Source organism: Myodes glareolus, chromosome 23 (genome assembly GCF_982192425.1).
Source record: "Myodes glareolus chromosome 23, mMyoGla1.1, whole genome shotgun sequence".
NCBI classification, from domain to species: Eukaryota; Metazoa; Chordata; class Mammalia; order Rodentia; family Cricetidae; genus Myodes; species Myodes glareolus.
Genome location: NC_142048.1, coordinates 3,439,491 through 3,464,713, shown reverse-complemented (window position 1 = coordinate 3,464,713; position 25,223 = coordinate 3,439,491). Strand labels below are relative to the sequence as shown.

Genomic DNA, 25,223 nt, shown 5'->3' with positions numbered 1-25,223 from the left:
CCACTCCCCTGGTCCAGCATAGATCTACCTACCCCATGCACGCCTTTCAGGCTACCCTCATCTTCCTGGCTATGTTGGGAGGTAACATGGTTCCATTTCCTGCATAGGCCATCCATCCAACCTTTCCTTCCCCAGATCAAGCCCCGCCCCAGCCCAATTCAGGCCCCGCCCCAAAGACCCCGCCCCTTGGAGCCACACCTCCCTCTCACAGGTCCTGTCTGATACAAGCCTCTTCGAGTCAGTCTCTGGCCCTCTTTAAGTCATGCCCTGTCTGGACCACCTTTCTCGCACCCCGGCCCCTCAGTGACCAGCAGGCCACGCCTTCTCCAGCCCTCACCCCCTCAAACCCCTCACTCCTCGGGCCCACTCTTAGGCCCTGCCCGTGGCTCTCATTGCCCGTCCCAGTTCTCTCATAGGCTCCGCCCCTAACCTCCGCCTACCGCCTCAGGTTCCGCCCCACAGGCTTCCTTAGTCCCTGCCAATTGCTCGTCTCTGACTCCTCCCCTACTCTCCTAAGGTCACGCCCCTGTGCCTCAAACTCCGCCCCTAGGTCACGCCCACTCACCGAGTCCCTCCCTCGACCTTAGCAGGCCCCGCCCGCTGCCCGGGCCTCGGTCTCCGGGTCGGCGCGCAGCCCTCTGGATCGGGCGCGCGGTGGAAGATGGCGGAATCCGGCGGCGCCAGTGGCTCCGGCCAAAGCCCTGAGCGCCCGAGCAGGTGAGTCCCGCGCTTCCATGGGCACGCACCTCTTGGCCTGGGCGGCGCTGTCCTGGGCCAGCCAGGGCGTGAGCGTCCCGGGACCCCGGCTGTCACGGTCCTGAGCAAGCGCACGCGCCTGAAAGCAAGCTGAGGCCGAGCTTCCTGGGAGCTGCGGAGCCGGAGGCTGGAGGGGGCCTGGGAAGGTAACATGGGAGGCTGTGCAAGGACCCCGGGACCTGGCAGGGGACCAAAGCGTCCCCTTGAAACCACCTGGCGACCTCCACTGGCCCTGATGGACAGGGAGCGGTCTAGGTGCCTGTCAGGGAATAAGAGGCCTGGGTATATCTGGAGGGGGACATTGAGGCCAGTCATCTGGGAGACACTGAGGCCACTAGGAGACCTCAACAGATCATGATTGGCAGAAAACTGTCTAGGGACTTGGTAGGTGTACAAGGCTTGGGCATGTTGGAGGGGACAGTTGAGGCTGCCTTTGGGGCCTCAGGTCCTGATGGCCCGGGAGTTCCAGGGGTTGTGAGAGATGGGAGTGTGTTTGGGGAGTTTGAGCACTGTGAGAAAGGCAAAAGGGTCTTGAGTGCATAGAATCTTTCTTTGAGACCTCTTCCACATTGGGCTCAAATTCCCCTCACCTCAGGCTAAAGGATTGGATTAGAGGTCTTGCCCTCAGATACAGGGGCCGAATTCAATCCTTTGGTCCAATGGAGTTACCTTTTTTCCCTGGTCAAGTCCTGAGGTGGGTTCTTTGAACCTGGTAGTTTTCTTTCTTTCTTTCTGTCTTTCTCTTTCTTTCTTTCTTTCTTTCTTTCTTTCTTTCTTTCTTTCTTTCTTTCTCTCTCTTTCTCTCTCTCTCTCTCTCTCTCTCTCTCTCTCTCTCTCTCTCTTTCTTTCCTTCTTTGTTGTTGTTGTTCTCTGTAGCTTTGGAGCCTGTTCTGGAACTCGCTTTGTAGGCCAGGCTAGTTTTGAACTCACAGAGGTTCACCTGCCTCTGCCTCCCTCGTTCTGGAATTAAAGGTGTGTGCTGCCACTGCCTGGCAAGAATTTCTATAAAGATGATAAATGTTTTTAAATATTTACTTTATTTTGGTTTTCCAAGACGGGGAGTCATGTAGCCCAGGCTGGTCCCAAAGTTGCTGTGTAGCTGAGGATAATATCAAATTGCTGATCGTACTGCCTCACCCTGAAGTATCAGGATGACAGGCACGCATCCCCATTGCTGTTTATGTCATGCATGCTAGGTGAGCACTCTACTAAGTCACACCCCCAACTTTATTTTTTTTATTTTTTAGCTTTTCAAGACAGGATTTCTCTGTAGCTTTGGAGCCTGTCCTGGAACTCACTCTGTAGACCAGGCTGGCCTCCAACTCACAGGGACCCACCTGTCTCTGCTTCCTGAGTGCTGGGATTAAAGGCTTGTGCCACCACCATCCAGTTCCCACACCCGTTTTTTTGCTTGTTTGTTTGTTTTTTGGTTTTTCGAGACAGGGTTTCTCTGTGTAATAGCTTTAGCTGTCCTGGAACTAGCTCTTGTAGACCAGACTGGCCTCGAACTCAAGAGATCCACCTGCCTCTGCCTCCCAAGTGCTGGGATTAAAGGTGTGGCACCCACACCCATTTTTTTGAGACGGTGTTTCATCGTGTAGCACCGCTGGCCTTGAACTTGCAAACTTGTCTGCTGTTTATATTCATTTGTGAATTGATCTGGAATCTGAAGCAAAGAGCACCTGACTTAGGGAGCTTTCTTAGGGAGTACTCACTACCTACATTTTCACTCTGACCAGAGCAAGGAACCCTGCATGGGGGCAGCCACTACCCTTGTGAGGCCAAGAAGGAAATTCAAGCTATCACAGGCTTGTGAGTGTAGGAGCCAGAAGCGGTGGTCCATGTGAACATGGATGTAGGAGCAAAGAGCGCTGGTCCACGTGAACATGGATGTTGGAGCCAAGAGCGCTGGTCCATGTAAACATGGATGTAGGAGCCAGGAGTGCTGGTCCATGTGAACATGGATGTAAAGTTGGTCCTCATGTGGGGGCTCTGGGCAGGGAAAGGCCTGGTGGTCTGTGGACGTGAATCACATTGTGACCGGAGGGTTACTGCTACCAAGAGGAGGTGCTAATTGGCACCTGGGAGCTCCAGTATGAGCTCAGCACAGCCAGGGACTCTGCACAAGAGCCCAAGACACATGCAATCAGAAGAGTGGCAGCTGCTGAGGACTGGAGGCCTGCGATGGGGTGCATGGGGCCACTGGGATAAGAGGGGGCAGCTAGTCAGATCCCTAGGGCGAACTTTTTAAAAGATTTATTTTTATGGTTCATGCATGTGTATCTGTGTGTGTCTGAGAGTACATCCAGGTGGGTGTGGCTGCCTGTGGATCCAGAAGATTGAGCCTCATGAGGAGCTGTGTCTGTGAGCTGCCAGTTGTGGGTACTGGGAACCGAACTTGGGTCTCCTGGAAGAACAGTACATGATCGTAACAGCTAAGCTGGCTGCAGCCCTGGGTTTTGCTTGTTTGCGTCAGGGTCTCTCTTTGTGGTCTTCACTGGCTGACATTTACCGCTTAATGCTGGCTGGCTTTGAACAACTCACTTAGCCCACTTCCCTCCCTTCAGTTATTCAGTAATTATTATTTTGAGATTTATTTATTTTATGTGTGTGAGAGTTTTGTCTGCATTTATGTCTGTGCACCATGGGCATGCCTGGTGTCACTGGAGGCCAGAAGAGGGCACTGGATCTCCTGGAACTAGAGTTATGTATGACTGTGAACCGCCATGTTGTGGCTGGGACTTGAACCTGGGCCCTCTGCTTGAGCAGCTGGTTTCAATGAGCCATCTCTCCAGCCTCTTTCTTTACTCTTATTAAATGAGCAGTTTATGTTTTTCAAAGTGAGCAGCTTATTGACTTTAATCTATTAAAGTCATCCAACCCCCAAATCCATGTTTGTTTATTATTTTTAGTAACTTTAAGTCTTTTTTTAATTGCTTTTTTTTTTGAGACAAGGTTTCAGGCTGTTCTGGAACTCGCTTTGTAGACCAGTGAGGCGTGATTTCTAGTTGGTCTTAATAATAGAAATCCAGAGGCAGATGTTAGGGGGTGAAAACTGAAAGCAGCCATCCACTATTTCTTACTGCTACAAAATCCTCAGACCGAATTAGGTGTCCTGTCTCAAGTCCTCAGACTGAATGCCCTCTCTAAGAAACCTCAGGCTGTATCCTGAGCTCCTGTCTCCTCCTGCCTTATATTCCCCCTCCCCCTAGCCTTATCACTCCTGTCTCTACCTCCTTAGTGCTGGGATTAAAGGTATGAGCCATCACTTGGCTTTGTTTCTCTTTTAGACTAATTTTCTCACGGCGTAGCCCAGTGTAACCTTGAACTCATGGAGATCCATCTGCCTTTGTCTCCTGAGTATTGGGACTGAAGGTGTAGGCCACCACTGTCTGGCCTCTGTGGCTAACTAGTGTGGCTAGCTCCACACTCTGATCTTCAGGCAAGCTTTATTTCTTAAAATACAAACAAAGTATCAGCACAGACTGACCTCGAACTCACAGAGATCAGCCTCTTCTGCCTCCTGAGTGCTGAACTTAAAAGCATATGCCACCACTACCCAGTCTGAAAAATGTTTTCATTAGGACATGTTAATTATGAGTAATGGACTTCATCATGGTGTTTTCATTATGTGAGGAATGGGTCACATTTGCCTTCTCTCCTATCCTGACCCTTCCACCCTTGCATTTTATTAGGTTGTTTATAGGACCGTGGGTCGCTTCCTGGCATCTACACCACTGATGGAAATGTCACTCCTTCCTCCCTCAGCAACCTTTGCTGGGTATCAATCCTCAGGCAGAGGTGGAGCCTCATGAGCCTGGATGTTGGCAGGCCAGTCTGTGCTGACAATGACAGCCGTTATGAGTTCGTGTACCACAGCCCTAGCTTGTAGATGGGTACTTTGCCTGCATGCATGTCTATGCGTCACATGTATGCAGTGCCCTTCGAGATCATAAAAGGGTGTCAGATCTCTGGAGCTGTGAGCTACCATGTGGGAACTGGGAAGCAAACCCAGGTCCTCTGGAAGAACAGACAGGGTTGTGAGCTACTGAGCCATCTCTCCAGCTCTGGCTCCTAGATTCTTTCCATCTTGTCCAAGATGTTCCCAAGCCTTGAAAAGATCATATAGATGCCCCATTTATAGCCGAGAACTCTGCGTTTCTTATTCTCAGTGCTTTGACAAGTTAGGAGTCTGCAGTCACTGCTGCCTACTGCAGAGAGAAGCTGCTCTAGGCAAACTTTACAACTTTCCTAGTCTAGAGGCACAGACAGCGGTGGGTAGCTCGCAGTGTGCCTGGCGTATCAGGTTCACTTAACAACATAGCCGTGCTGCTTCCCTCCCCACATTTATGATCTCTCCAGACAAGTCTTTTGATGGGAGTTCCCAGTTCTAGATAAGTCAAGGGAGAAAGTGGATGCACATGGTGGCCGTCCTCTCAGGCTGTCGGACTTGGGAGTCATCTCCATGGCATTTCTTTGTTTGTTTGTGTATTTGTAGTGTATGTGTGTGTGCCAGGTCAGAGGTCAGTGTCAAGTGTCCTCTTTTATCCCCTCCCCTCTTTGACGATTGTCTGGAGAGGGTTCGTTTTGTTTTGGACAGGGTCTGTCACTGAATCAGGGCTTGCCATAATGGGCTCACTGTCTTCTTCCCCAGTGCTGTAGCTCTGTGCCTGGCTGGTTTTTCTTTGTTTTTAATATGGGCACTGGCCATCTACACTTGTGCTTGTGTGGCAGGCATTTTTCTGACTGAGCCATCTTCAATCCCTCAGCTTTTGTTTTGTTTCATTTGTTTTTTTCAGACAGTGTCGTGTAGCTGGGCTCCCCTCACCCTTGATGTATAACTGAGGCTGACTTTGAATTCCTTATCCCCTTGCCCCCGTCTCTGTGGTTTTGGGATGACAGGTATGTGCCATCAAACTTACCTAGGTTTTTATCTTTTGAGGTAAAACTTGTGTATCATAAAGTCTACCCCCTTCTCAGTAAATGGTGGCGTTTAGCACATTCACAGAGAGATATACACGTATGTAGACCCCACCAGTCCTCTCCCCAGCCTGGCAGCCCTGCTTCCTCTCTTTGTCTGGGCATTACACACTGATGGGATTGTGTGAGGTGACGAAATTCCTACACTGTCCTGCCCTCTGTCCTCCCTTCCCCTCTCTCCTCTCTCTACTCTTTTCTTTCCTCCATCTCTCTTAGCAGCCCAGAACTGTCATCTGTTTGCTTCTATTTCTAGTCTTGCGGTTTTTTGTTTTTGTTTGTTTGTTTGTCTCATGATCAAATGATATTCCAGCATGTGGCTAGTCACCGTTTCACAATCAAACAATATTCCAGTATTTGACTGTTTTATTTGTATTCTGTCATTGCCTGGTGGACTTTGCTCGTTTTTGTGTTGGTTGTCATTGTTTCCTAACTATCTCAGCTAAAAGTGGTACTGTCATGACACCTGTAATTTTAACATTTAGAAAGGTTGGTTACTTCAAGTTTGAGGCCAGCCTGTGCTACATAGTGAATTTCAGGCTTGCCTGAACTCAGAGTGAGACACAAAAGGGAAGGGCAGGGAAATGCAGCAAGCTCAGGTTTCATAATAAGTAGCAAAACCAGAAATGAACTAAACTAAGTTAATACCCTGAGTCTAGTAATTCATAAGCAAAAATGTTTGGCTCCATTCTGCAAGAGCTGGGGACAGCGTCTGCTCTGCCTTTGGTAGGGCTGTCTTGCAGTGTCCACCCACAGCATCGTTAGGGCAGGGCAGGATATCTGGGGGGACACTGTGCCAGAGTCTGCCCGATAAGCATTCCTTTTTAGAAGCTGGCCTGCCGTGGAAGCACCATTGAGAACACTTTGGTCTCAGTGGGAATGGTCCACGTCCTGCTCCCAGCTGTGGCGCAGGCTGTTCAGTCTTTTGCCGGATTGGAGCTTTTCGTTGGTACTGTAGACCAGTAGGGTGATGCCATACCAATGGGATTATGTGCACAATAGTGGGGTTCTGTGCAGAATGATGGGACAGTGTTCATGTGGCACCTGGTGACTGTCTGAATCGCTACCTAGTGTGATTTGGTGATTGTCATCTCTCAGAGGGCCTTGTGGGTGATCAGTGTCTGCTCTGGGCAACTGTTTGCAGCCTGGCCATGTCCCTCCATGGAGTCAGGTTTTTCTGGGGAGACAGTTTGAATTCCCCAGGAGCAGGGACACTGGCCTTGACTATGTCACCATCTCTGAAGCAGTTCTGCACCCTGTCAAGCCATGCGCTCATCTGCCTAAGAAGGCTGATGTCAGCTGGCCGTGTTGGGAGTGACATCTGTGTTCCCTACCATGCCATGTTGACACAGCTCAGGGCTTTGTACCCATACCTTACCCCTTCCATTATGTAACTTGTCTGTTTGACTTCTCTCTTGACTGTGGGAGGACAGCCTTGCTTCCCTTTCCTTGTCTCTCGGGAGTGGAGTCTGTCATAATGTCTGAGTTGAAGCCCAGTGGACAACATGGCCACCAAGCTGGTGTTGAGCAGAGAGGAGACCAAAGCCTGGCCCAGGAAACAAAGAGTACTTGTTTTGAGAGACCTCCTTCCAGGTTGAGTCTCAGCCAGCCCCTCCTCGAGGGAGCTGAGGTCTGAGCCACCAGGGCTGTGAAGATAGGGATGTCATGGCCATGAGAACTCTGCCACTTGGCCTCTGGCCTCATTTGGAGGACAGGAACATGGGAAGTGGTAGCCAGAATGCTTTTCATGGCTCAGTGAACCAGACTTGTCCAGATGTTCTCTATGTCCCCACCAAGGCCAAGCCATCTAAGGAGGCTGGTTCTTCCCAATGCTAGGAGACTCTGAGTCACTGTGGCCCCCACAGAGGGATAGCAGGCAAGGCATTGCCACTTTAGAAGCCAGTACCCTTGGCCCTTTGGGGCCATGCAGGCATGGGAGGGGCTAGGATTCATGGGAAATGCTGCCCATCCTGTCATCCTGCTGCTGCTTCTCCACAGGTTCCTTGGGTGCCTGGGCGTCACTCACCATGTTGTAGTCAGGTGGACCAGGAGTGTGAACCACCTGGGAGCACAACCATCGTGTCCTGTGGGCTGAACTGACTGGCCTTTGTGGCCATCATAGTGTAGGAACCGTGCTGCAGACAGCCACACAGGACACATGCAGCTTGGACTGTGGCAGGCTGGGAGCACCAGGAATAACTTCCTTGTCATTGGCATGGTTACTGGAAAGATTGGTTTGAGGTTTTTTGTTTTTGTTTTGTTTTTTAAAAAGGGTCTCACTATGTAGCCCTGATTGTCCTGGAACTCTCCATGTAGACCAGACTGACCTCAAACTCAGAGATCCACCTGCTTCCCAAGTGCTGGGATTAAAGGTGTGTGCTACTATGCCTGGCCTGAGAAAGATTTTGTTAGTGGGGCCAGTGCCCTGTTGGCATGAAGCCCTGACAGTTTGCTGGCTCCTTTCTTACCTGGGTCATTTTTTTTTTTCACCAGAGCATAGGGATGGGGGAGCTCTGGGACTGTGGAACTCTGAGGTGGGGATGGGTGACATTGAGAAACTCCTCTCAGCACAGATGGCTTCTCAGTTCAACTGACACCTAACCTGCTTAGGGTATCCCTGGGTGTCTCTGTGTGCCTGTAGACTAGGTGTGAGCAGCAGAGAAAGAGGCAGTCAGCAGGGCCCACTCAGATCCTGCTGTGTTTGAAGGCTTCTGGGCCTAGGACAGAGTGGGCTTGGGAGCCACTAGTGTGTGGCACTGGGCACTAATGCACTGAGCAGGGTGTGGGCCATAGGCTCTTGGGTTTTCACAAAGCCAAGGGCTGGGAGTTGGAAGATGAAGATGTGCCTTCAGGGTGTGTGGGAGGCCGAGACTCTGTGACCTGGAGCAGCTGTGCCATCTCCAAGGGTCTCATAGACAGCGGTTGCATGGGGCCTGGGCTCATAATCTCGGCTTTTCCAGAAAAGCCCCTGGGCTCTCTCTGCTCAGTGAACTTGGGGAGGGTGAAACTTCTTCCAGCCCTAAGACTGCCATTCCACGCAAAAGAAGTTAGCAGCTACCCTAGGGAGAGCCCCAGCCATCAAGTCTTTGCTGCCCACCGCCCTGCACAAGCCTTTGGCCTGGTTATAAATTATCGTCTCTAACTTGGGCCAGAAGAACCTTTCTAGGATCACATGCCTGCCTGGTGCCCTGAGCCTCTCAGCTTCTCACAGCGGAGCCTCTTCCTGCCCTTAGCTGCTGATGGCCTCTGTATCCCTGAACTGCCCAATCATGTCTTGTGTCTTCTAGGGCATGTACACCTGCAGCCAGGACCTTGGCAGCTGTGTCAGTGGGTCAAGAGCCATCATCCTTTATTTGGAAATAGGGTCTAGGGATTCAGCAAGGAGAGCAGTCCTGAACAGCCTTCTCTTAGCTGGAAGTGAAGGCAGCTGAGCTGTCCAGCTGCCTGCAGTGGAGGTGGGGGCCTTGGAGTCCCCAGGCGGAGGACCCCCCCCCTGCTCTGGTAGCTGCTGTGCAGACTGGGTCTCTTAACACTTGTTAACCCTGGACTGGCCCTTTCTGCACCGCCCTTCCCGGCACTGCTTCCCGCGTCCTGTGCATCCCGTTCATGCTCAGCTGCTCCGGGCTGGGCGTCCACTCTGCCCAGGAGCAGCCAGAGCTTTAACTTCTCCTGCAGGGTAAGTACTTTTGGAATTGGGTTCTCTCAGCCTGACCTTCTAGGTTTTAAAGGGCCTAGTGGAGGTGGGGGGTTCATTCAAGGATGAGGCTGAAGATGTTTTCTGACACCACAGCCATGAAATTCCACAGGGGTCAAAGCCAGGAACCGGGCGGGGTGTCTGGCCTGGATATCCGGAGCCTGCTCTCCAAGGGACGGGAGAATTTGAGCCCAGCTTGAAAGTAGAGAGCAAGAGCGGAGATGTGGAATCTCCTGGAATCTTCCATTACCCCGATGGTCAAAACTGGGCTGGGTGGGGTAGCTGTCAGGTGACAGGCAAGCCACTAAGGCCCCCAAGCAGCCCCTCCACCCACCTCAGCAGCTGCTATGTGCTGCATTGTGAGAAAACTGCTGGTCACGCTCTGCCTCCTGTCTATATGTGCCAGTGTCCCCATTGTGTGTGGTGGAGTGATGAAGGACGTATACACACTCATGTCCCTGGTCCACAGGAATCACTGTGGGCAGTGGTGGCATGCATCTTTAATCCTAGTACTCAGTTAGCAGAGGCAGGCTGATCTCTGAGTTCAAGGCCAGCCTGGTCTGCAGACCGAGTTCCAGGGACATCCAGGGCTACAGTCTTGGGGGAAAAAAAAAAGTAAAAAGAAAGAAAGAAAGAGTGAATCCAGCCATCCTAGGAAAGGTTCTGATTGGCTCAGGTGAACTACTCCCTCATCTCACCAATCACAGTGGTCAGGGTTCCAGGACGCTTTTGTTGGCCAGGCAAGGAGTAAGTCTACCTGATCCTCTTGCATGGGCAGAGGATAGTGGGCTAGGGTCCCCACCACAGAAAAATGTGTAAGAGAGGAGGTTGAGTGGGAAAGAGCTGATTTAGACATCTATCTGCAAAATATAGAGATTGGCTGCTGGATTGTAATCAGGTCTTGGGCTGAGCTGCCAGGCTGGTTCTGGCCTGAGTGGCCTAGTGCCAAGGGCAACCAGCTTGTTGCTGTCTTCCACCCCAAGTGGAGCAGTAGGAGAGGGTTCCAGGGACTAGACCTCACCTGCCTTTTGGTTGGCCCTTGGCAAGGCACTTCTCTGAACTCTGAGGGGCACAGAGACTGACTGCATATGGAGACAGAGTGACAGGGCTCACTGTAAGCAGCTGGGAATGCAGGGTAATGGGGGTCTGGGGAGGGGAGCTGACCACTTGCTAATGTGTGAGGGTATTAAGGCCATGCTTAGAAACGGGTACACATTGGAGTGCCTACTACCTAAGCACTTGTTCACCGACCTTCCAATCCATCCACCCACCCATCCACCCCTCTAGCCGCTCACCTTTGCACCCATCTGCCTTGCCACCCACTGTCCCAGGGGCTAACATTACTGAGCTCCTTCACTGTGGGGTGGACACCAACCGGGCTAGGAGCAGATAGATGAAGTTCTACAGGGAGCAGGGAAGACAGCCAAGCAGGGTGATTGGCAGGCTTTTCCTTCTTCTGCAGAGGCCTCCATTCCTCATGAGGTGATGGAGTGCCTAGTGAGGGGGTCCATTGCATTTCTCCCTCTGGGGTGAAGTTGGGTGCTCTGCCCCCTCTGGCTCCTGAGCTCTGCCCCAACTCAACCTGGCTTTGGGGGAGTGGACCAGCTGTGGGAGCTAGGACTTGAACTAGTGAGGAGTCCTTATACTGTCTGTGTGAGTCTCTCTGTACCTCAGAGCATTTCCTGTTCAAGGTTCCCAGACACCGAGTGAGCCAGTCAGGACTACACGTCCCACTCCGCCTCCAGAGTGTGTGTCCCTGTGTGGAGGACATTCTTATGGTGACACCACTCAGAAAGATGGAATGCCAATACCGCATATCCTCCAGCTCAGCCGCTTTCCTTACTGAGTTCGGCAAAAGTGGGGTGTGTCCTCCCTCTAGCACTCCATTCCTTGAATCTTGCAAACCAGGGCTTTCCAATTGTCCCCACTCCGTTTCCCAGGAGGCAAGGGGCTCTGGCTCACCTGCCAGGTGGACTGGTATACTGGTGCTGGGTAGGGCTTCTAGGAACAGCATCCTTCACTCCCAGAAGTCGTTGGGGATCTGGTGCTGGTTCTCTCTAGGAAGTGCCTCCCAGTCCAGAAGGACACAGGCAGCCGTTTCTCACTCCCACCTCGCGTGAGCCCTTGCAGTCCTCAGGCGCAGTCCAGACACAGTCTTCAGTGGGAAAGATGCTTGGTGAGCCTGACATCGCCACATTCAGCTGACCTTTTAAGGAACTTCTGCTTGCCCCTCCCAAGTTCTGACTTTCTTTTCTCATATGCCATCCTGGAGCAAGCCTACCCGCTCTGCCCCACTAGAGGTGAGCCCAAGAAGAAAGGGCTGCCGCTACAGGAGGAGGGAGCAGGCTCTGGGCCAGGAGCCATGGTGTCCCAGGGGAGGACTTGCTGGCGTGAGTGAGAGTGGGGGCCACTGACTTCCGTGTCTAGTGCCAGAACACAGTGAATCGATCCTATAGCTGGAACATTGAGTAACTATGGCAGCAGGATGGGTGGGTGTGCTGGACCCTACAGAGCTCTACACCCTCTGTCTTGGCAGTCGGGGCCAGAGCCACTGTAATGTTAGTGACAGAATGATGTGTGGACAGGAAGATGAGGTACTCAACTAGGAGATGTCCATGTACCTCAGTTTCCGTTCATTCATTCGTTTATTTGAGACAGGGTTTCTCTGTGTAGTGTTGGCTGTCCTGCAATGCACTCTGTAGACCAGGCTGGTCTTGAACTCACAGAGATCCGCCTTCTTGTGTCTCCCGAATGTTGGAATTAAAGGCGTCCCATAGCAGTTTTCCTATTTTTAAAGGAAGGACATTTGCTAGCTCATGGGAGATACAGGGCCCTGGGGAAGCCTAGCATCAGCTCTGTGCAAAGGTCTGAGGATGGCTGGAGAGGGTGAGTGGTTCAAGTGAGCTGAGAACCAGTGAGATGAAAACCTGAGCCACCATGTCCCCACATAGCCTGAACCTAAGCTCCCCTCATTCACGGTTCTGACACCCCCAGTGTTGACATGCCCATCCAGGTTCTCTGGGTCCTGTTGCTGATTTGAGGTGGCCAACCTGACATTACCCTGTTTCTGGAGCTCTGTCCCCCACTCACATGTTTGGAAGACCAAGGGCGGGGCAGCAGTGTGTGGCCGGCGCATGAGCCAGCCAGCCGTGTCTGCTCCAGTGAGCCACATGGACAATAAAAGTGAAATTGGCTTTGAAAGTAGAAGTGGCCGGGCTGGGGGAGCAGGGACCGGCGTCAGAACAGGGTGTGTGAGGCGGCGGGCTGCACTCTGCGGGGGTGGGAACGGATTTTACTAAACCCCAAAGAAATGTTTCCGTGAAATTCCTTCTTGTTCTTGCCTGTTTCTGGATGTTCTGAGAATGATTCTGGGGTTTGGAAATCTGGTCTCAGGGACAAGGCCACCGGCCGGGCAGGGCTGGGGCCCATGTCCCCCAGCTCCCGGCTCTCAGTGCTCGTGGAGGCTCCAGTCACTGTGGTGGCTTGCCACAGTTGGTGTGGCAGGGCTTGTGGTCACTTTCTCTAGCTGCCTGCTCTGACACACTATCCCTAGAACAGGATTGGAGGTGAGAACCCTTGCAGAGTAAGAGCCGGGAACTCAAATAAGAGTTCCCACACCTGGGTCCCCAAACAGGTAGTTTCCTCAGAGCCATGAACCTATTCAGGGCTTTGCACACTTTGGATGGCCTGGGTGTGAGCCTGTGTCCAGCACAGGCCTGGACTCTGCCTGAGTGCCTTTGGCAGTAGTGGAGGGAACATGGAGACAGGGTGATGGCAGGATGACTGGGCCTGGGCCAGGCTTGAGATGGAATGTGAAGCTACTCTGAGGCCAAATCTAGGCTGAGGTGCAGCCAGGGTGGGTGGTGAGTGGCCTCTAGAGACTGTCCGGTTCAGGATTGCTGACGCACTGGCTCTGATGACTCATGGGTTGACTACCATGACTCGAGTGGCTGTCTGGAGATTCAGAGTGGCTCAGGGGGCCCCACCATGTGGCTGCCCACTGTCTAGAATTGTTCTGAGTAATGGGTCCTCCCTCCTCCCAGAGCTGGTCCTGGTGCTGGCAGAGGTGACATTAGTCATTCCTGCTCTGACTGAGCTATACTTTTGTGCACTATGAGGGCTTGGAGCACCGCACCGCAGGGCAGCTCAGCCAGAAGGGACATAGTAGTCACAGCAGGGACTTGCTAATGCCTGGGGACCAGAGGTGCCACTAGCTACGTCTGCTGCCTCTGCTTTTGAGGTTCATGCCCATTCATTTCCTCGGGGAACCTAGACTCTGATCACCTCTCTGGGTTCCCATTTAAAACAAATTAATTACATTAATTTTTTCCTCCTCCTGCCTCTGTGTGTGCATGTGCACACATGACATTGTGTGCTTGCGGAAGTCAGAGGACAGTCTGTGGGGTCATCTCTGTTCTATGTGGATCCTAGAGATTGTCAGCTTGTCAGGGTTGGTGGCAAGCAATGCCACCTGCAGAGTCATCTCAACTCTGGGTCCCACCTTTGTTTTCAAGGAAGGTGACAACAGAGGACTCAGGAGAGGAGGCACTGGCCCTTCCTTCCCCACCCAGGCCGTGCTCACACCAGCTGTGCCCTGAGCACCTCCCTGCCTATATCCTCAAGGCAGGCAACCACTGGTAGACAATATTTGAAGAAAAATGGGTCCATATTACACACACAGGCTCTAGGCTTCCCATTTTTTAAAAAAACTTTTATTTAATCTTTTGTTTTGTTTTGTTTTTTTGTTTTTCAAGACAGGGTAACAGCTCTAGCTGTTGTGGAGCTCACTGTGTAGATCAAGCTACTCACAGTGATCCACCTGCCTCTGCCTTCCAAGTGCTGGGATTAAAGGCACGCACTATGGCCACCTGGCCCTTTTTAAAAAAATAAGTTATCTTTGATAATTTCATACATGTTGTGATCTTGTGCACCCCCCAGTTTTCCCCTCCCCTCCCCGCCCTGTGTGTGTGTGCAAGCATGCACATTTGAATCTAGTTACTGCTGCCTGTTGGTGAGCTTGAGTGCAGTCACCACGCTATGTGCAGGGGACGGCCCTTCAGTCCTCCCTCCCATCCTCTGCTCTCACATTCTCTCTGCGCCCCCTTCCACATTGTTCCCTACGTCTAGAGTGTGGTGTGTAGATGTCCTGTCTAAGGCTGAGCAGTTTCTTATTTTCTGTACTTTGACCAAGCCTCTGCATTAACAGCTGCCCAGCTTTTGTGGCCATTGCTGAGCAGTGCTAATCTCAGAGTGGAGACAGAGGCCATTCTGAAGGCGGTGATAGCATGTCTGTTTAACAGGACTGTGACTGTCATGCCCCTAGGTGAGAAGGATGTCGACACTTTGGGCACAGTGACAGCTGCGCACACCACATGCAGATCTCACTGGGTGTGGTGTCATGTGGAGATGATGGGAAGTAGGTTGGGGTGACGGGTTCCACATAGATGCATCATGATGTGGGAATGTAAGTATCTGTGAGTTTTGTTGTCCGTGGGGTTGCAGGTTCCATTTGTTTCATTTGTCACAGGTTCCAAGTGACATCCCTTTGCAGGTGGGAAGGCTTAGTGTGGCCCCATTTAGGCATGAGCTCCTAGTACCAACTGCCCTCTCAGATCTCAGGGCTCTACTTCCTTTTCTGTTAGCCTTCGGCTCCCAACCTCTGCATCATCCTTTATTTGCTTATTCGTTTATTTTTTAAAAAATTATTTATTTATTATTTATTCAGTGTTCGGTCTGCATTCCAGAAGAGGGAACCAGATCAATTTACAGATGGTTGTGAGCCACCATATGGTTGTGGGTATTTGAACTCAGGACCTCTGGAAGAGCAGTCAGTGCTCTTAACCTCTGAGCCATCTCTCCAGCCCCACTTATTCATTTATTTATTAATGGATATATATGTGTTTGGCGTGCCTGAAAGTCTGTGTCCATGTGTGAAGGCGTAAGTCACAAACAATCCCATACTTAAGATTACCGTCCCAGACAACAGCCCCTCTGCGCGATCAGGAAAGGAGTCTAGGAGCCGGAAGTGGAGCTGGAAGCCAGAGAGAGAGTGGAGGACAGCCGCTGCTTTTTTAAAGAGAGAGAGACCATGCCCCAATGGGCTGGTATCTCAGCAGCTATTGGCTGAAGGAGCGGAAGGAGCTCCCGCAGCATCTCCCCCTTTTGTTTAAGTAAGAGAGTTCTAAGCCTACTACGAAATTATATACAATAAGTACAAACCTATGAAATTATATACAATAAATATAAATATCCTATTCTAACTAGCTTAAGTCTTGTATAACAAATAACTTGGCCAAGTCATGAGAGGAAAGTAACTACATTTATATAATCTTTAACCCCATTGAAGATCTGAGAAGGGAAATAATGTTACCTGAGTAATTAGGAAGTGCAATCAAACAACTTCTAGAACATGTAACAAATCACAGAGACAACTGGCTACCTGGGCAAACACCCAAAGTCACGTTTGCAGTGTTGAAGCAACCAACTTTGGCTAAGGCCTAACGTAACTGACATACCATTTTCAAAGGCAAGAAACTTTTCAAAACTATCTTACCCTGTCTTGGCAGGATATGACAGTCCTGTTTTATCCATTTACAGATACTCTGTAACTCTGTCAGTAGTTGAGGTATAGACATTTCTTTACCCAAAGGCCAGTTCTACCAAGAAGAAAGGCTCCAGATGGAGTGTCTTTGGTGCTCAACATTCTCTAGGGAATAGATCGGTGTTGCCAGGAATGATTGTGTCTCACTACCACAGAACTCTGAGTTAGATTAAAGGCCATTTTCTAAAGCTCTTTGAAGAGGTTGAAGATTATCTATCTATACTGAATATAATCTCTATGTATCTAAAGAACCTGATTAGTCTAATTATAAATGACAAACTTAGATGACTATTGATCTATATAATTCTCAATACCTATCTAACTTAAAGACTAAGACAATAAACAACTGTGCAATAAATGAGGACAATATGACTTCCAAATATAAACAATGTGCAAGTATACATTGCAATATGGTAATTATATATATCAATACATAAACAATATATAAGTATCTTAATCAGAGGTAGAAGTGTACAATGCAATATGGTATATATATATATATCTGGTGCAGGAGAATTGTCTGTATTCTGTCAATCATGTATTTTAGTAAAACGCTGATTGGCCAGGCAGGAAGTATAGGTGGGTCAACCAGACAGGAAGTAGAGGCGGGACGATGAGAACAGGAGTATTCTGGGAAGTAGGAAGCTCCCTCCGTCACTCCTGCCCAGATCACCGAAGAGGCAACATGTGAGCTGCCATGCTGAGAAATGTACTGAGCTGTGTGGCTAACATAGATAATGATAATGGATTAATATAAGTTACAAGGACTAATAAGAAGCCTGACCTAATGGGCCAATCAGTTTATAATCTTATAGAGATCTCTGTGTGATTGATTTTCTCTGGGACTTGCCGGTTGTGGGGTACCAGGCAGGAACAGATACCCCAACAAGCCGGCCCTCATGCTACATATATCAATACATAAAAATGTTTTAAACAGGGCTGGAGAGATGGCTCAGTGGTTAAGAGCATTGCCTGCTCTTCCAAAGGTGCTGAGTTCAATTCCCAGCAACCACATGGTGGCTCACAACCATCTGTAATGAGGTCTGGTGCCCTCTTCTGGCCTATAGACATACACACAGACAGAATATTGTATACATAATAAATAAACAATTAAATAAATATTTAAAAAATGTTTTAAACAGAGGTAGAAGCATGCATGCATACAATAGTCAACATAATTTAACTTTGTATCAATATATAAGAATCAATACCAATATATTTATCTAAAAAAATAACTCACAAGTACAAATCTATTATCCCATAATCCAATTATCCCTCTTTTTTTTTTTTAAGATTGGGCCTCATAACAACAACTCCACCTGGTTGATATGATGTCATAATACTGATAGCGCTACTACAAGACCTGTTTTGGGTACCAGCTACACAAGACGGTTCCAACATGGTTAGCTGAAATGTTGCACATTTTGTACAACATTCTGGCCAGACCTCCACAAAATACTCAGAGACTATTTGCAATTTTTAAAGACATTGATCTTGAAATTTAACCATCATTTTACTTTCACAGGATCCCCCGGAAAGAACGTCGCTCCCATGACAGCTGGAAGTAATACTAGAGAACGATGTCCCCTCTCCTAGTAAAGTTTGTCCTTGGGTTTAGGGACATCATTTAGGGATTGGTTATAATTATTATACGGTTGAGGGTTGGGGGGTGCCAGATGAAGGCGTAAGTCACAAACAATCCCATCCCAGTTTGGAATTATGATTAATAGGATGATTATTTATTCAAAGGGGAAAAAACTTACAGATTACCGTCCCAGACAACATCCCCTTTGTGCGATCAGGAAAGGAGTCTAGGAGCCAGAAGTGGAGCTGGAAGCCTGAGAGAGAATGGAGGACAGCCGCTGCTTTTTTAAAGAGAGAGAGACCACGCCCCAATGGGCTGGTATCTCAGCAGCTATTGGCTGAAGGAGCGGAAGGAGCTCCTGAAGCACATGTGTTCAGTGCCTGCGAAGTCCAGAGGAGGGCGTCAAATCCCCAGGAACTGGAGTTACAGATAGTTGTGAACCTCTGTGTGGTGCTAGGAACTGAATCTGTGCCCTCTGCAAGGGCAGCCATCGCTGTTAGCCACTGAGCCATCCCTCCAACCCCTGAATTTTAAAGTTTTATTTATGTATATAATATGTGTGTGTGAGTGCATGCCACATGCATATAGGTCACCGTGAAGGTAAAAAGAAAGCATAGGATCCCCTTGGACTGGAGTTACAGGTGCTTAGTTATGAACCACTTAGAATGGGTGCTGAGAATTGACCTTGAGTTTGCAAGACTTGCAAGTACTCAAGCCTTGAGCTATCTCTCCAGCCACAAGCACCTTTCATCAGGATGCAGACTTTGTATTAATTTTATGACACTTTTTACATATGGAGAATCACAGTAGTCCAGTGTCCAAAGGACACATGCTCCAATCAGTGCATCACACCTGGTGCAGTGAAAGTCTTTGCCACTGGCATTTTGTCGTCCCCAGGGGGGGCTGTGGGCTGTGGAGCTGCATGGTGACTCCAGAGGACCTTGCTCCCTTGAGAGCTCAAGAAAACTGACCCAGTGTGTCAGAGAGGGCTCTTGCCACATACTTTATATGCTCACTGATCTATTAAGAAATTATTATTAGCCAGGCGGTGGTGGCACACTTTAATCCTGCACTCAGGAGGCAGAGGCAGGCGGATCTAGAGACCTGGTCTACAGAGCGAGTTCCAGGACAGCCAGGGTTACACAGAGAAACCCCATCTCTATTATTGCACTTATTCATGTTTGGGGATTGGGCATGTACCGTAGTGGCTGGAGGTCAGAGACACCCTGTGGGCACCAGCTCTCCTGCCACCATGTGAGCTCAGGGACAGAACCTTTACCTGCTGCACCATCTGTCCTTTTGGATTCTATCGCCCTGCCAGCAGGAGAAATAGCTACACTGTGCCCCTCCTAGACCATTTATCTGGGGTGTACACATGTCTGTTTCCCCTTGCTCCTCCTAAAGCCTGTGAACTCACAGGTCAGGTCACATGTGTGATTGGTGCAGGGTGAGAAGAGGACTGGTAGCCTCTGGGTCTGGCCTGGCTCAGGCTAGCCTTCAGCTGCAGGTTACTCGGGACCATAGTGGAAGATGGCTTGTGTACCAGCCCTCAACATACAGAGCCAGGCTCCCTGCAGCTGGGACACTGCTATTCCAGGGGTATTTAGCCTGTCTCTGGTGTCTTATTGTTTCTTATGTTTATTTGGGGGAAATGAGTACCCGTGTGTGGAGGTCAGAGGGGGCAACTTTATGAATCTGACCTCAGTATCTTGTGGCTTCCAGGTGTCGAGCTTGACACCTCCACCCACTGAGCCTTCATAGCTTTTTATTCCGTTTTATTGAGACAGGGTCTTACTCAGCTCAGGCTGGCCTTGAACTTGTAGCAATCCTCCTGCCTCAGAACCCTGTGGGTATAGAAGACAGAAGTGTATTTTAACTACCCACCCTTCAGGAGGGAGGCTGCACGGGGACACCTCCCCACGATGAATCTGAGCCTGGCTATCGGTCTGTGGCTTCTGCCCTGACCCAGGCCTTCACTGCATGCATCGGATAGGCTCAGGCAAGCCAGGGGCTCTCAGGGACTCTGCAGACACAGACACCAGCCTCAGAAGCCTCCTCACAGCTCTGAGATGGTTCCTGTCCCTCGACTCTTGATGCCATGGCCCCATCTGCAGCTGGGGCAGGAAGCTAGGCCTGTGTACTTTGTGACCTTTGGCATGCTTGCACAGACTGTATTGTGTCCACTGAGTGTCTGTTTTCCCAGACCTTGCAGGCTCCTGAGAGATGTGGTCAGTCCTAAGCATCCCAGGACTTTGGAGCCCTTAGCCTGTGACATAGCAGAGTGTCTTCCAGAGTCCCTGAGTTCCAGGACTACTGGGGGTTTGTGAATTAGAGAGTAGGGACTCAGATTGCCACATTAGCCTAGTCAGAATACTGTTACTCTCAGAGAAGACAGTGGTGAGTGCTGAGACTGGCACCTTCCACCTGAACCCCTTCCCTCCCCAGATTTTGGCATTAAGTACTGATCCTGGGCTTTCCTGTCATCCTAAGGATTCATGACTTCCTACCCAGGGCAGCCTGTACCCCTCCGTACCACAGGCCTTATCAATGGTGACAGTGCCCAGCCCTGCCCACCAAATTGGAGAGCTGGCGGGGGTCATGGGGTCAGGTGCCCTGTGTAGCTGGAACAGTATCCAGCTCTGAAAGCTCCTTATTTGGGGACTGGTGGGTAGGGGTCCCAGAGCCTTCTCTCCTCATTTCTTGGAAAGCCCAGTGCCCCACATTCCTGGCCCAAGAATTGAAGGGCAGGTCCCAGAGGGCTGGTGATCCTGAGAGGGGAGAATTCTCAGAGGGAGAGCAAGTTCAGCAGGGGGAGGGTGGAGGGTGACTGGTCCCGTGGGGATGTGGCTTGGGGAGGCTTGATGGAGGCTCTCAGCAGCACTGCCCCCTCCTGCACTCCAGGGGAGTGTTATGTATAGAGCTTCAGCAAAGAGTATCCAAAGGGAATGACAGAGGGGCTGGTGGAAGCTGGACAGGGAGTGAATTGAGTCAGGGAAATGAGGACAGATGGGCATGAGGATGTTCTTGTCTTTTGACTTATTTTGTTTTAGACAGTTTTTCTGTGAAGCTCTGACTGTCCTGAAACTCACTTTGTAGACCTGGCTGGCCTTGAACTCACAGAGATCCTCCTGCGTCTGCCTCCCATTAAGCTCACTCTGAGCCCCGCCCCAGGCCCTCACTGGAGATTCTATGCAAGGTCCCCACCCCTCTGCCTGTTTTCTGGTAGGCAGTTTTACAGTGTTTCCCAAATGACACAGGCTTGACCTCTGCCTAGTTTTGAGGCTTTTTTTATCCCCCCCCACAAGGAGACCCTTGTGTGTTTAATGGTCTCTTTCCCTTCTACTTCCTGTGCTGGCTCGCGTGCACAGTTCCAAGTGTGCTCCATGTGTGTGCATGTTCCCATTTGCAAGTCTCTGAGCCATGCCTCTTCTGCTATCCTTGCAGCCTGGCTGACAGGAATGGGGCCCTCAAATGCACCTTCTCTGCAGCTGGCCACAGCACCGGTCTGCTTCAGGGCCTGGCTGCCCTCCGTGCACAGGGTCAACTGCTCGATGTGGTCCTCACTGTCAACAGCGAAGCCTTCCATGCACACAAGGTGGTCCTGGCAGCCTGCAGTGACTACTTTAGGTAAGCCTGGCCCTGGGGACTTGAATTCACACTTCTGCCACCTATGTGGGGACCGATGTGGCAACCACCTCCTTGTTTTAAAGACAGTGTTTTACTTTGTAGCTTGAATTAGCCTCAAAGGCACAGCACCCTTCTTCATCTCTGGCGTTGAGGTGACCGGTGTGCCAGCACACCTGACCTCTATGTTTCATTTTTCAGCCCTGGTGCATGCTGGGTAAGCACTCTGCCACCGAGCTAAACCCTTAGGTCCCCTCTTTTTTAGGTCTTTGTTTCAATTTTGTGTGTGGTGAGTGCACACGTGCTCCATGGTGAGCGTGTGTGTGTGTGTGTGTGTGTGTGTGTGGTGAGTGCACACGTGTTCCAGTGTGCACGTGGAGGACAGAGGACATTTTGCAGGCATCGGTTCTTTCATTGTGTGCATCCTGGGGTTCCACCTCAAGTGTCAGGTTTAGCAGCCAGCACTTTAACCCACTGAACAATCCTACAGGCTTGCACACCTCCTCATCTCTTTCTCGAGATTGATCTCATGTAGCCCAGGCTAGCCTCACACTCACAGTGTAGCCATGTGTGCCCAGCAGGAGTAGAGTAGTAATGAAACCCTTGCTGCCTGAGGGACTGGAGGGACATGGGAGCTGTGGTGCCCAGGTCCTGTGTATCCATGTGTAGGCTCTCTGAGCCTTAGAGTTTTCCTCTTGTTTCCCCTTTGGCCTCAGGCCTGCACTGGCACATGGATGTCTACTGTCCCCTGTGCTGGGACTGTGGCTGCTTACGGGGCACCCCTGCCAGCAGGGGTGGCAGCGGGAATAGCTGTGGCCCCTGTTCTAAGAGGACTTGGTCTTCCAGGTCCACTGCCACCCAGGTGCGTAGTGGGCCCCATGTCCCTCCAGGCCCAGCTGCTCTCCCTGGGGCTCAGCGAGGCCATTCTGGGGAGCTGCTGCAGGCAAGCCAACTGGGGCATCAATGCTATTTTTACTGTGGATTTGGGGGCGGGTGGGCGGCACAGCCAGCCATGCCTTTTAAAGGCTCCCCTGCTCTGGCAGTGTAGCCCGTGAGGCCTTAAAAGGCAAAACTCTATCCTGTCGTCTGGCCTGGCCTCTTTTCACTGAAGTGTCCAAGGACTGGTGGGGACTCTTGAGGGCCAGGCAGAGGTCGGTCTGGGAACTGGTCCTCATGGCTCCAGGACGGCCCTGGATGCTGACCCACAGGATGGTGCCATTAGTTGACCTCCCCTCCATGGCACCCGTGGCCTCCCTCATGGTGTGACCTGAGCCTAGGCTGCATGAAGCTCACTGTGGGTTAACATCATCTTTGATGATGGGGGCCTGCCCCTCCTTTTCTGGGAGCTATCAGGAAAGCCTGCTCACAGTTGTGAGGGCTGCTCTGAAGTGACAGAAATGACAGACCTCTCCTTCCTGCTGGGAGCTGAGACTTGACCCCAGGCCTTCCCAGAGCCCACATGTATGAGTCTGCTTCTCCCTATCAGCTGTTGCCTGACTCCAGAGACCCCAGCAGAGGCCTCACACAGGCTGGGGACCTCTAGAGCTTTCCCTGAAGACAGGAGTAGTGGACAGAGCAATGCCCTTTTGACCTAGACTAGGGGAACAGGTATCCTGCCTGCAGGGAGTCAGTGAAGAGACCCCCGGTTCTGGTAGTGGTAGAAAGAACAGGCTGGCACTGTCTCTGCAACTCACAGCAACAGGTAGCTGCAGATCTGCAACTGGTGTCTCTTCAAGAGACCCACTGGCCAGCCTTAGGGGCTGGGGGCCCCTTGCAGAGGTGCCAGCAGTAATGGTTATCTCCCCTGCTGCTACACAGAGTCGGAGAGGCTGGGGTGAAGGCAGAACATAGCTTGGGTGCACTGCCAGCCCTTCTCACAGATGTGTTGCCACCTTCAGGGCCATGTTCACCGGTGGCATGCGCGAGGCCAGCCAGGCGATCATCCAGCTGCACGGTGTGTCTGCGCGAGGCCTGCGCCACATCATTGACTTCGCCTACAGTGCAGAGGTAACGTTGGACCTGGACTGTGTGCAGGATGTGCTGGGCGCCGCTGTGTTCCTGCAGATGCTGCCGGTGGTGGAGCTGTGCGAGGACTTCCTGAAAGCCGCCATGAGTGTGGAGACATGCCTGCACATTGGACAGATGGCTACCACCTTCAGCCTGGCATCGCTGCGTGAGTCGGTGGATGCCTTTACGTTCCGCCACTTCTTGCAGATTGCGGCTGAGGAGGACTTCCTGCGCCTGCCACTCGAGCGCCTTGTCTTTTTCCTGCAAAGCAACCGGCTGCAGAGCTGCACTGAGATTGACCTGTTCCGGGCTGCTGTGCGCTGGCTGCAGCATGACCCCGCCCGCCGTGCCCGTGCCAGCCTCGTGCTGCGCCATGTGCGCTTTCCGCTCATGCAGCCAGCTGAGCTGGTGGACAGCGTGCAGACGCTCGACGTCATGCTGGACGATGCCCTGTGTCGCCAATATCTGCTGGAGGCCTTCAGCTACCACGTGTTGCCTTGTCGCCAGCATGACATGCAGTCACCGCGCACGGCTGTACGCTCAGATGTAACATCCTTGGTGGCCTTCGGAGGTACACCCTATACCGACAGTGACCGAGCAGTCAGTAGCAAGGTATTTCAGCTGCCTGAGCCAGGGGCCCGCCACTTCCGCGAGCTCACGGAGATGGAACTAGGCTGCAGCCATGCAGGCGTGGCTGTACTAGATAACTTCGTGTATGTGGCAGGTGGCCAGCACCTGCAGCACCGCAGTGGCGAGGGCGCTGTGGACGCCTGCTACCGCTACGACCCGCAGCGCAATCGCTGGCTGCGGCTGAGGGCGCTGCGTGAGAGCCGCGTGCAGTTCCAGCTCACAGCACTGGGTGGACTGTTATATGCCACTGGTGGCCGCAATCGTGCAGGCAGCCTGGCTTCTGTGGAGCGCTATTGCCCCCGCCGTGACAGCTGGGACTTTGCTTGCCCGCTCAAGCGTCGCACTTGGGGCCATGCGGGCGCTGCAGCTGCTGGTCGCCTCTATATCTCAGGCGGCTATGGTGTCTCTGCCGAGGACAAGAAGGCGCTACAGTGCTATGATCCTGCGGCTGATCGTTGGGAGCCCAGGGCGCCTATGCATGAGCCCCGCGTGCTGCACGCTATGCTGGGTGCTGCAGGCCGCATATACGCCCTAGGCGGCCGCATGGACCATATAGACCATTGCTTTGATGTGCTTGCGGTGGAGTACTACGTGCCTGATGCTGACCAGTGGACCAGCGTGGCCCCTATGCGCACCGGCCAGTCAGAGGCCGGCTGCTGCCTACTGGAAAGGAAGATCTACATCGTGGGTGGCTACAATTGGAGGCTGAACAACGTCACAGGCATTGTGCAGGTGTATAACACTGAGACAGACGAGTGGGAGAGAGACCTTCACTTCCCGGAGTCCTTTGCAGGCATTGCCTGCGCTGCTGTCCTGCTGCCCCGCGCTGGCCACGGGAGGTAGCTCTGATTCCGGTCTGGCTGTGTTCCCCATGAGTGTCAGATCCCCAGCCCTTGGGGCCCCTACTTGGCCCCTACTTTTCAGCCCTGAGACAGCAGAAAGATCTGGTCCCAGAGCTGTCCTGTGACTCGGCCTCGATTTCCCTCAGCCCTGGCCAGACACTCAAAAATAAACTTGTGGACACAAAATACCCAAGTCCCGATGGGAACTGCCCCTCCCTCTTTCCTGGCTGGTTAAAGTCCTGGCTGTCCAGTGGGTATAGGCACTGCCACCAAGCCCGATAACCAGAGCTCTGTCTTGGGACACACAAGGCAGAAAGAGACTGACTTCTTAAAATTTCCCTCTGATCTCCATGTAGGCACCAAGGCACGCTTATGCACACAATCAAATGAGTATAATTTAAAACACTGTAAATAAGCTATCCTGGTGCCTGGGCAGCATTCAGGACGCAGGAGCCAAAGGGTGCCCCAGAGACGCCATGACAGGTGGCAGATACAGAGACACATAGC

The 25,223-nt window shown here is 51.5% G+C and overlaps 1 protein-coding gene across 4 annotated transcripts; it reads left to right on the top strand.

Moving 5' to 3' along the window:
* The first annotated feature begins 591 nt into the window (after positions 1-591).
* On the top strand, positions 592-24,904 carry Klhl26 (kelch like family member 26). 4 transcript variants are annotated; one of them, XM_087900792.1, is made up of 4 exons: positions 592-717; positions 5,556-5,658; positions 21,058-21,240; positions 23,136-24,904. In XM_087900792.1, the coding sequence occupies exon 4, from the start codon at positions 23,140-23,142 to the stop codon at positions 24,715-24,717; it is 1,578 nt and encodes a 525-aa protein (XP_087756918.1). In that variant the 5' UTR covers positions 592-717; positions 5,556-5,658; positions 21,058-21,240; positions 23,136-23,139; the 3' UTR covers positions 24,718-24,904. The 4 variants fall into 4 exon arrangements, with proteins under 4 accessions (XP_087756918.1, XP_087756919.1, XP_087756917.1 ...); XM_087900793.1 differs by having other exon boundaries at positions 23,056-24,904; XM_087900791.1 differs by lacking the exon at positions 5,556-5,658 and having other exon boundaries at positions 601-717.
* The last annotated feature ends 319 nt before the right edge of the window (positions 24,905-25,223 follow it).